Here is a 12,410-nt window from a genome sequence, read left to right as displayed (position 1 = left end):
ACAAAATATTCCTTATTAAAAACAGTATGTGACCATTTCCCAAATTCCCACAATATTTATCCTGTATCTAGCTCTATCTATTTAAGAAAGGATATCACCCACAATGATCCATGTGTTTCACCTGAACCATTGGAATCTCCTTCCTCTTCTATCAGGCAGATCTCACAGTTCAGGGCGGATCTTCTCCTGGATCTTCTTGGGTTGTTGCATGGTCTTCCATCATGAATCTTGCTGCGAGTCTTCACTGAAGGAGTGACTGCCAGGTATGTGTGTTTATCCCACTTGATCTTGAACTTGTGGACTGTTCTGTGGCCTTGGCCATTGGTGTCATAAATGGGGTTCAAAATATCCATTGAGGCCATGCCAACACCCTTCACTGTTGCTGTACCAGGAAGATATAAATGTCCTCAGGCACTGGCTGGATGTCAAGGTGCCAGAAAGTCTGATCAAAACTTCTTCAATACAGAATCCTCAGATTGGTCATTACTGGTTCCCCATGAACCTTTGTGATCTCTTTGGCCTTGGTTTCCACTGTTCTCTATAGCAGATATTTGCTGTTTAATTTAGTTTGACAAGTTTTCTGTCAGGCCTGAATTACAGCTTTTTTCCAAATGTTTGAAGCAGCTATTTGCAAATTATGGGCCTTATCAAAGGCAACTGAACTCTTAAGGATTTCAGAATCATTTAGAAATGGTGAAGTGGACGCAATTCTAGGTTTCCTGGAGCCCCCAGTCTTTTGTGCTGCAGGATAACTGTGTGAGTAATGAGGCCACAGTCTACTCTGCCCAATATTGCCAGGGGTACTATCTTCCAGTTCCTTGCAACTTCCATGGAATCATTCCAGCTTCTCCATGAAGCAGGATGATAAGTTGTAATCTACAGGAGGTTTCCTTGCCTATGTTTAACCCAAAGCCACGAGACTTCTTGCGGTCTGGAGTCAATGTTGAAGACTCCCACGGCAATTCCCAGCGATTGTATACCACTGGACCATCACCTCTGCAGGGAAGGTCCTGCTGGTTGGACAGGACATATGCAGGGATGGTGATGATGGTATCTGGGATAGAATCTGTCTCCTGTAAGTGTGACCAAATCAGGCTGTTGATAGACTGGTCTGTGAGATAGCTCTCCTAATTTTGTCACTAGCCCCAAAATGTTAGTAAGGAGGACTTTACAGGGTCAACAGGGATGTTTCTGCTGTTGTCTTTTCTGTTGCCTAGATCGACGCTGGGTGGTCTGTCCAGTTTCATTAGTACATCTGAATGGCTTGCTAGGTCATTTCAGAGGGCAGTTGAGAGTCAACCACTTTGCTGTGGATCTGGAGCCACATGTAGGCCAGAACAGGTGAGGTTTTTATTTTCTGAAGGACATCATGAACCTGATGGGTTTTTTCAACTATCGACAATGGATTCATGGACGCCAGTAGATTCTTAATTCCAGATTTTTTTTGTTAAATTCAGATTCCACAACCTGCCTTGGAGGGGTTGGGGGGGGGGGATTCAGACTTGGTTTTCCAAACAGTTGGCAGAGATCTGGCTTAATAGTTTAGCAAACATACGACCGGGCCATTGCCTCCCCACAATGTTTGAAATGTTAGGGTGGACTGTGCCACAAGGAATGGAGCTCGGTCTGCTGCCTTTCATATTTATAAAATGATTTGAATGTGATCATAGGAGGAATGGTCAAAAGTTTGCAGAAAATACACCACAATTGGAGGTGTAGCGGACATTAAAGAAATTTACCTCAGAGTACTACAGGACCTTAATCGGATGGGCCAATGGGCTGAGGAGTGGCTGATGGAGTTTAATTTAGATAAGGTACTGCATTTTGGAAAGGCAAATCAGGGCAGGACCTATACACTCAATGGGTGGAATAGCCTGGGGTAAGGGCCTGGGGAGTGTTTCTGAACTAAACAACTTTGGAGTGCTGGTTCAGAGTTCCTTGAAAGTGGAGTCCCACGTAGACAGGATAGTGAATGAGGCATTTGGTATGCTTGCCTTTATTGGTTAGTGCATTGAGTATAAGAGTTGGGAGGTCATGTTGTGGCTGTCCAGGGCTTTGCTTAGGCCACTTTTAGAATACTGTATGCAATTCATGTCTCCTTGCTGTAGAAAGGATGTTGTGAAATTTGAAAGTGTTCATAAAAGATTTATGAGGATCTTGCCAGGTTTGGAGGGTTTGAGCTACAGGGAGAGGCTAATTAGACTGCTGCTATTTTCCCTAGAGTGTCAGAGGGTGAGGAGTGACCTTATAGAGGTTTATTAAAATTATGAGGGGCATGGACAGAGTGAATAGCCAAGATCTTTTCTCCAGGTTGAGGGAGTCCAAAACTAGAGGGCATTGGTTTAAGATGAGACGGGAAAGATTTAAAACGGACCTAAGGGGCAACTTTTTCACGCAGAAGGTGGTGTATGAAGGAAGGAGCTGCCAGAGTAAGTGGTGGAGGCTGGTACAATTACAACATTTAAAAGGCAGCTGAATCAGTATATGAATAGGAAGGGTTTAAATGCTGGAAGTGGGACTAGATTAATTTAGCATATCTGGTGGCCTGGATGAGTTGGACTGAACAGTCTGTTTCCATGCTGTATAACTACATGGCTCTATGATTTCCTTAGAATCACAAATGAATATAGCTTTTAGCTCAATTAAACACAGCCTAAGTCTCCATTAAGGTATGTGCAGAGAATGAATACATGAACATGGTCAGCTTTCATTACCCTATCATGAAGAGTAATTTATCATCTATAATGTTAATTACTGCAAAATCTTCCAAGATCTTAATTTTGAAAAAAAATCATGTGGTAAGTGTGATGGTCAAGGCTGTCATTTACTGTCCATCCCTATTTGTCGTTTGGAGGCTCACCAGATCTATCAGTAGATCTTCCGGAGCCAACCACATTAACGTGGATCTGGAGTTAAGAGTAGAGCAGCCCAGGTAGGGAAGGCAGACTTGCTTTGCTAAAGGGCATGAGTGAACATAACGATATGTCAATGATAGCTGCATGAACAACATTACGGACACTTGCTCTCGATTATAGATTTGCTGCCAGAATTTGAACTTAAACTTTACCAACAACATGTAATGGAATTTGAACAGTGTTTCCAGAGCATTAGCCTGGTCTCGTGCAATGACACTACCATTATGCCAATTGCGCTTGATATAGTAATATCATTTTCCTTTACAAATGAACTGGTTAAGGCATGTCATGCTTACCTACAAATGCAAACAGACTGTCGATTCCCATCAGGAGCAGTGTGATGAAAAATAAAATGGACCATAAAGGTGCCCATGGCAACTGTGAAACAGCCTCTGGATAGACAGTGAAAACCAAACCGTAATCTAAATAATGGCACAATTGAAATAGTAAAATTAGTGTTGCTGAAAGGAGAGAATGAAGATACCCTATTATTACAATAATAAGGTGCCTGAGACCCAGTCTTAGGAGGGTGACAAGTTTAACATTAACCCATTAACCATCGTGGGGCAGTCTTACGTCATAGAATCCCTACAGTGTGGAAGCAGGCTATTCCACCCATTGAGTACACACTAATCCTCCAAGGAGCATCCCACCCAGACCCAACTTCTCCATCCTGTCCCAATAACCTTGCATTTCCCATGGCTAATTGACCTATTTTGCACATGGGAAATTAACTTAGAGCAACCTGACGCCAGAAAATATTCCAGGACAGCTTACTGGGACATGAGTGAGTATTGCGTAGAGCTGCAAAGCAACAGCAAGCAGCACAGTTCCCCATTCTCACAGCATGATGGGAAATCACGAGGTTCTTGGGATTGAGAGGTCCTAACGAAAATTCATCACAAATTTCAGCACAGTATTTGTTTTAAACGTTTTAACAAATGAGGACTGTTCATGCCAATCATTTAAAGTACCATTGACATGCGTGACATTGGAGGAGGGGTTGCTGTGCTTCAGGAAGACAAATCCAATTTAGAGAGATCAATCAGGCACAAGAGAAGGGATCCTTTCTAAATTAGCCTGGTTTTGACCAACCAAGGTGTTAGTGAATAAAAGAGGGGAGCAATTTATCCCTCCATACTCAGGACCTGAAAAGTTTGGGGTGTCCTGTCTGGGGTCACCACAAAATGGGAAACCTGGCCTTGGGTTTGATCATAACAGTGTCAGTAATGATGCCATTGAATGTCAAGAGGCGAGGTTTAAATTCTCTCATGTTGGTCACCGTTACTGTTGGACCCATGAGAGGTGGAGAAGCGACTTTGCCCACAGCAGCTCAGGTTTGCATATGTCCAGGTCTCACTGTATATGGCCACAAGAGTGCTTCAGCATCTGACGAGTTGTAAACAGTGCTGCAGACTGTATGGCTACCAGTGATCATCCCCACCTCTGGCCCGCACATAGAGGGAAGCTGATTGATGAAGTTGCTGAAGATAGTGGGATTCAGGGCATTACCCTCAGAACTTCTTGCAGCTAAGCCCTGAATCTGGTTCCAGGAAATTCCACAGCCTGACATGCGAGGCCATTTTGTGGCTAGCATTTTGAAAACATCAAAAGAACCAACTAATAGGAGGAGAGGATAACAACATTAAATGAGCTGCGCGTGATGTTCAGCCTGTCGTCAGCTCGGTGGAATACTAACACAACCGTGTGTAGGACAACACACCACAGGACAAGAGAGGAATACATTTCCCTAAATGTTTGAATGCTCAAGGGGCTGTTGAACACTACTATCCTGGTACTGATCATCCTTAGCCAGATTGGATCCATGTAAATTGTGGAACAAATGTGAAAGACTCATTCCATCCTTTTCAATATATATTTCAGCTTGTTGTTATGAAACTACTTGGCCATGTATTATACAGTGATCACTGTTGCTGACCACTTTTGGTTGCAATGGGAACTTCTTTACATGGGGCCTCTGTCATGTCCTCCCTCAAATCATTTAGGATTCTAAATCACATCTCGTTAGCTCTGAAGGTATGCGAACTAATTGACCTAGTTTCCTTTTAATCCATCATATTTTCACAAGACTCCCCACCAAGCTCAGGATCCTCTCCACTGCTCTATAAAAGATAATGTTCTAGTTCATTGTTCAGCTAAAATTATCGGACCCACACTTTTCTAACAGGATGGAGATGTTTAGACTGTGAAATGCATCCATTTTTATCATTTGTTTTGAAATGTTTTCACAGATGCTGTTACGTTTGATTCTGCTTTACCTGACTGCGCTATCTCTGCTAAAGTCTTGTTTTGGACATGAGCTATGTGCCCAAGAGTGGAGAAGATGACAAACCCAGCAAGCAAACTTGTAGCACAATTAATGATGCAGACAATGATGGTATCTCGGTAACAGTCGTTGTGGAATTTGTTGTACGAAGACAGTGTTATTAAGAAGCCAGAACCCACTGAACAAGAATAGAAAATTTGCACTGCAGCATCTTTCCAGACCTGGTACAAAGAGAGGAGAAATAATTAGTGTCAGGAAACATCACTTGAACTCATTTAACAGACAAAGCCATGGCCTGGATTTTCGATCTCAGGGTCACAGTGTGGAGGTGGGCATTATAATTATGGCAGCTCCGCCACCACTTTTGAGAGTCCATGGACCATGTGCCTCTCTGGCATTCAGGCTGGTCACTTAGCACACTGTTTGGTGCCCTGCTTGCTATGGCAGGATTGATGTGCACCCTCTGAAGGTCAGGAGAGATTGCGCACAGGTCATAGAATCCTTACAATGTGCAAGTTAGCCAGTCGAGTCCACAGTGATCTTTCAAAGAGCATCCCACCCACACCCACCTCACTATCGTATCCCTGGACCCTGCATTTCCCACTGCCAGCACATCTTTAGACTGTAGGAGGAAACCCACGCCGACTCTGGGAGAACGTGCAAACCACACAGACAGTCACCTGAGGCTGGAATTGAACCTAGGTCCCTGGCCCTATGAGGCAGCAGTGCTAACCACTGAGCCACCATGCCGCTTTAAGACTCTGAAGTGTGACAGGAAGAGGAGAATCGGAGGGGACAGGTTGGAGGAAAGGACAGGGAGAGTGGCTTTCTGCAGTCACACTTGGCTGAATCCTGTCGGGAATTCTGAACATCCTCAAATTGACTTAGTTTGAGGCTCCTCCATCCTCCAAATCCCACAAAAAGGCTAAGCCACCTTACTAGTTATGAAGGTTTGTGCTTCTCTTGTGAGCCAGGGGTGGTGATGAGGCTCTGAAGTGGTCATTAATTGCTCACTTAATTGGTGGCACTTTGAAAAGATTGAATGTGGGCCTTCCTGCACTGAACTGAGTTTCTGATGTGGTGAGAAGAGGATTTTGCCAACCTGTCCAATTATTTGCACTTTCTGCCACTTTCTGAGACCACAAGAAACCAGGCCTACATTAACCACAAAGAACCAGGGCTGGCTTTATGCCGCAACTCAATGCTGAGTTGAATAGATGAAGTTTCCTCTGGTCGACAACATCTTACTCAAACAGGAACATCACTTTGTCTCTGTGTCAGCTACTTTCTGCCAAATTCCTGACAAATTACTTGATGTTTGATGTATTAACCATGTTTTAGAGTGAAAAATTTGATTCTTTTCTTGTGACCCATTCATGAAAATGTTGCCAGAATTCTGATTGTCCATTGAATGATGCTATGATAAAAATCAAATCACCCAACACATTAGACTGACAATGAATTGAACTTAAGATATTAACATAAAGTCAGCCCAAACAATTAAACTGCTGCAATTTTCTGATATTCCACCCCATCCTTTTCAATTTCATTGAATCTGATTCTTTTCCATCTCACATGGTTTTACCTATACTTTCTCTTCCTATCTCCCCCCAATCTAACCATTCCATATCCTTCCCAACATTTTGATATCAAAATGTCAAAAGTTAGAAGCCTAGTGCAATTTCATTTGTCATGATGTTAACTTCGTCTCAAAAGAATGAAAGAAGTGAGGACCTCGAGACAACCGCCAGTATCTAAGAAAGCAACTTCTAAAACAACACGAGAAACAGCGAGGACAGTGGCTACATACACAGTGAGAGAGAGGGAACAGGGTAAGCAGCTTTTCATTCAGTGTGAGGGGATGGGGACAGCAGATTCAGAAACAGGAGAGCCAAGCTGTGTGAGATGTGCAATCGTGGTGCAAGATTAAATCCGACAACAGGTCACCCCGTTTTTTACATGTGATCTCACAGGAAAACAGGGAGATGGTTGATAAGTAATTCTTCTGTGTCTGTTTTAATTGGCCAAGTCATCCAAATCAGGAGATATTCTTACAGCTGAAGTGTGAAGAAATTAAGAAATCCACCTTGAAAATATTTAAAATCCAAATTAATTAGTGTGGGTGTAGGTGATGCGCATCTTGAGTGGGTGAGATCTGGTAGAGTCTGGTGCTATGCACAGTGACTATATTCGCAGCAAGTGTTGACTGCTCAAGGAATTTTGGCTCAGGGTTGAAGAGCTGGAATCAGAAGCGCGGGCACTGCAGCATATCAGGGAGGGGGAAGAAATGGTGGACGCTGGTCCCTGGAGGCTTTCATACCCGTTAGGTTAATTTGGTCTGTGTTCAGGGCCAGGACCAGGGGTGAGATTGAGAGTGAGGCAGGTATGGAGATTCAGAATGGAACTTTGGAGAAGCCATTTCTTCTGGGCTGGAGAGGAACTTGGAGTGGAAAGGGAATGATCCAGTTGTCGTGGTCAAGATAAATATCAGCGACATAACTAGGAGGTCTCTCCACAAAAGATGACAGACCTTCTGAGTATCTCCAGCATTTGAACTAGTAAATAGCCAATTAATCCATCCTTAAACCTGGATCTCTGGCTTTAATAGCCAGTGTACACATGTGCCAGGGTCAATAAAGTGAGACTACAGTGAAAGTTTATCATTTAGTGAAACTTCCAAGCTAAGAGTACTTCAAACACTGGAACTGCTGAGCTGTTTCTCTGCCAAAATGAAACTCCTGCACTCTGCACTATTTCCTTCACAGTGCAATCAAACATTTTTTGGAAATTTTCCTGACTTTTCCACTTTGATCCGAACTGCTGTCAAGCAGCACTGTAGGATAGGAGCTTGTACAGCTCCAGTTGGGAGCTCTGATGGGGCACAGGTGAGACACCATTTCCAACAGCACAAGGAGAAACACAGCAACCTTCTTCACAGCCACATCACAGGGAGGTTCTACGCCTGGCACAAGGTATACAAGATGGCAGCTTGGTGGCTCAGACTGTCAAGGACCCAGGTTCGATTCCGCCCTCAGGTGAATGTCTGTGTGGGGTTTGCATATTCTTTTTGTGTCTGAGTGGGTTTCCTGAGGGTGCTCCCACTGTCCAAAGGTATGCAGGTTAAGTGGATTGGTCATGGGAAATACAGGGCTCCGGGTAGAGGTGTGGGCCTGGGTGGGATTCTCTTCAGAGGGTCAGTGTGGACTCGATGGCCTGCTTCCACACCGCACGGATTCTATAGAGTAGAGGATTAGCTTCCTCGATATGACAAATAATGCACTAAAAGAGTCAGAGGTCCACGGCAGGTCTTTTCTGTTACCTATGTAGTCTTCCACGGAGGGAAGACCGCTTTCTAACAAAAAGATCCAGTTTCAGGGAGGAGAGCACAAGAATGTTGAAGAAACCAAAGTTGCAGGATGTACTGCCTTCAAATAACGTGCAACTTTACTCCTCTGAGTTCATTGAAACCCGTGAGGCACTGAAACCGGCTTTGTCCGGTTCATTCTCTCCACCACTTCCAGCTTTTCTTCCATGAGACTGGCCCCTTGCTCACTTCAGTGGGAAACAGAAATTCCCTGTGGTCCCTCATTGTCTAAAACATGACCATGTGGCTCAAGTGAAGGAACAGTGCAGAATACTGTGAGGAGAAATTCTTCCATTAGTTGGCGAAGATTGTCTTCGCACCCAAATACTGATGTCCATATCATAGTCACAGTCACAGCCAAATCCTTGTCACTGAGGAATGGTTCCTGACCCGTGACTGACATCCCCCTGCAGTTTCACAAAACATTCTTTGTTTTCTCCACATTTGAGCAGGAACATAAAGACAGCATTTAGCTCTTTAAAGTGATTACCTTTGGTGTGCAAAAACCGAAAGAACTGCAGAGGCAGGAAACCAAAAACACAAAAAAAAAGACGTTGCTGGAAAAGCTCAGCAGGTCTGGCAGCATCTGTGGAGAGAAGTCAGAGTTAATGTCTGTGGTTGAGTGACCTTTCCTCAGCACGTGAACCAACTTGACTGAAAATCACAGTTGAAATTTTGTGGATTGTTCTGATGTACTTACCCCTGCGTCAGCCAGTTTGGAAAAGTCTGATTGGCTTCCGATGTAGAAGTCAATTCCTTTATAGGCTCCTTCCAGAGTAAGTCCTTGGATCAGGAGTATGGTCAGAAACAGGTAAGGGAACGTCACAGTGAAATAAACCACCTGTACATGGAGGATAACTTATTAGATTTTCCTGCATTGCTGATACAGTATTCAGTCAAATTTAATGATGAACTAATATAATTGTGGTCAATGAAGAATTGAAGGAGTTTTAATGTCGTGAGGATATGCATAAAGATATATAATGTAAAATTGAACTGTGTAATTGAACTTAAATAGCACAACATTGCATTTTGAGGAAAGTAACATATTTAGACAGAGGAGTATGGTGAATATATTTCATTTCACACATTGATTTCTCAGGTTTCTTTACCATTCTCATTGTCCAGAAAAATCTCATTTCACTCAAATAAAACCCTGACCCTAATCTGCTCAATCCCTTCCCCCTGTCCTGTCCAGCCTTCCAGAACAATTAAAAATTCCTCCGGAGACCCTGTATCAGTGACTGCAACCCTTAGATTAAGGGAGACTTTGCGGAGGTTGGGGGTGGGGGTGTGGAATTGCTGCTGTTCTTTCCCTCAGGAGAAAGATCTTCAGATCTCCTTCAGGCCTGAAGTGTTGATGAATTATGGATCTCCCACTCCCCAAAAGGACACTGTTAACATCACCTGGGTGATAAACCAGCCACTTCACAAATGATTTATAAATTCTAGTTCCATGGTTTTAGAAATCTATGCTTTGTCACTAGTTATAACTCTATTCATCACCAATCATTTACCTTTCCTGAAGATTTGATTCCTTTTGATAAGGCTCCTACAACTATCAGCCAGGTCAGAAGCAGACAGAGAGCTAAATACCAGACTATGTTTCCAGTCTCTTCAATTGAACTGGAACGCTGTAAAACCACTTTACTGAAGAAAATGACAACAGAAAAGATATGAAATGCTCATTACAGATGAAAAATATTAGATTAATGAAATTGCACTGTTAAACTAAATATGTTAGTCAATTGGTCACCCAATAAATGCAGCTAATTCATATTGTTGTACATTATTGCGTATCATTGTTGTGTATTATTAACTAATGAAAAGGCCTCCCTTGTGATGTTATTTTGTATAAGCAGTATGACATGAAAAATACCTCAATCAAAATCAAACAGCTTCTCTCTCATTAAATAGGACAATCACCGATCAACTGTCCCGAGAGGAGTTACTGGCACAGCTGTGCAGGTTACAGGTGTAACGATCTGTAGCAATGCACTTACTTCCAGTATTGCACACTTGGAGTCTCAAAAGGAACGGAGATTTCTGATCCATTTGGACAAATTTTGTTTTTTGCCTGTAGCCATGTTGTACTAACGATTTTAAAATATCCATCATCCAGAGTGAGATTACAGAGTGGATCTGGAAAATGTGGAACATGTTTTATGAAGTATAATTTATTGAAGATTTGTTTTTAAGTCATGTTCTTGGCATGTGAGAACTATTAGGAGGGCAGACATTTACTACTAATCTTAGCAGGTGAGGTTAATATGCCTCTTTAGGTGGTGATTAAGAGATAACTGCCTTTGTGAAATGATTGGAATTTATTATAGACCAGATATTAGTCAGCCAAAGGAACTTTGTTAAGCATCTGGCAGCACCTTCGTCATACCAACAATTTTGTTTTAAATTCCAGTATCAACATTTGTAATGATAAAACCGGGGCCATTGTTTCACCCTGTCGGATTCAGCCTGATCTGTTTGAGGTTACAGATGAGTCAGAATACAGAGGCGTATTCAACCCGCAGCACAGTCCAGTCCTGCTGCTCACTCTGTGTGTAACGCTGGATGTCACTTCATTGTGAACTCTGCTTTTTCTTCTTTCTATTTCTCCAGATAGGACTTTAAACAAGACAGGTGTCCATGTGTGGTGAGTGTAATACAGGTGTATGTGTGTTCATGTGTATTTATGTGTCGTACTGCGTCTGTGTGTTTGTGTGTAATACAATTGTGTGTCATACTGACATGTGTATGTTTGTATGTAATATAGGTGTGTGTGTGTGTGTGTGTGATAAGAGGGTCAGTTACTTTCTCCGTTGCACCAGGATGAGTGTCACACTTCTCTCTCTTTGCTACATCACATTCATTCTCTCTGCTACTGCACCATTCTTTGCCAAGCTGCATGCACCACTACACTCACCATTACAATATCTTCCCTCACTTGCTTGTTCCCTCTCCCCCCATACCACTAACCCTCCATGCCCACTGCACCAGCCACTCATTCATCTGTGACTGCCGTTTGCTCACCTGTACCGCCTAATCCCTCTTTCTCCCACTGCAGGAGAAAACAGCCCATATCAACATGGGAAGAGCCAGGACGCGAGACACCCACTGAACATGAGGCTCCTTACCCCACAGGAGGGGAGATTCCTGGCCCTTGCAGAAGAAACCGACACTGCTGCTGTGGGCTTGCTGAGATATCCATGTCCCAAAAACTGAGTAAGTACCACTCTTCATTCTACGGCAACTCTCACATTAGCCCCACTGTCAGTGTCACTGATTGCCCAAAACTCCTAACATGGGCAGTGACACCCCTCTCTTATGTCTTACAGGAAACTGTGAGATGTCCTTTTGTCCAATAGAGAAACTGACACCCTTTCCCCTGGCTCCTCTATAGGGACCCGACAGACTGACCACGGCACTTGGAGTAGGTTTGAGATTGATGTAGCACATTGCTGCAGTGCAAGATATGTGTTTCTTGACGGAGGGCAGTTAACTAGCAAGGCAGACTTTCTGGTGTGACTGCAGGGATAAGAATTGCAAGCCAAGGATGTTGTGACCATGTGGGTAGGTGCTAAGTGAACATGTACCAAGACAGTGAGTGAGCAACCCTGAGATACTACCTTGTCCAGTCGATCATCTGGGTGCCTGCCCTTGTGTCCATTCAGAAATAATCCTAGGATCCCAAAAGAGGTAGCTACAGAGACAGTGGATGCATTAGTTGTAATTTTCCAAAAATCTTTGAATTCTGGAAAATTGACAGGATTTGATTTGATTTGAATTATTATTGTCACATGTACTTGGGTACAGTGAAAACTTTTGTTTTTGCATGTAGTACAGGCAG

General features: G+C 43.2%; 1 protein-coding gene across 1 annotated transcript in view; it reads right to left on the bottom strand.

The window, feature by feature from the left end:
* The window catches only part of LOC125458778 (sodium- and chloride-dependent neutral and basic amino acid transporter B(0+)-like), a 61,458-nt gene that overhangs the window by 14,708 nt on the left and 34,340 nt on the right, over positions 1–12,410 (bottom strand). Inside the window, exons 7-11 of the mRNA XM_048544429.2 lie at positions 10,570–10,708; positions 10,084–10,216; positions 9,267–9,407; positions 5,195–5,423; positions 3,212–3,337 (exon numbers count right to left, since the gene is read on the bottom strand). Of these exons, the coding sequence (XP_048400386.2) occupies positions 3,212–3,337; positions 5,195–5,423; positions 9,267–9,407; positions 10,084–10,216; positions 10,570–10,708 (768 nt within the window). The remainder of the gene's footprint in view (positions 1–3,211; positions 3,338–5,194; positions 5,424–9,266; positions 9,408–10,083; positions 10,217–10,569; positions 10,709–12,410) is intronic.

This window comes from Stegostoma tigrinum, chromosome 15 (assembly GCF_030684315.1).
Source record: "Stegostoma tigrinum isolate sSteTig4 chromosome 15, sSteTig4.hap1, whole genome shotgun sequence".
NCBI lineage: Eukaryota > Metazoa > Chordata > Chondrichthyes > Orectolobiformes > Stegostomatidae > Stegostoma > Stegostoma tigrinum.
This window is presented reverse-complemented; position numbering and strand designations above follow the sequence as displayed.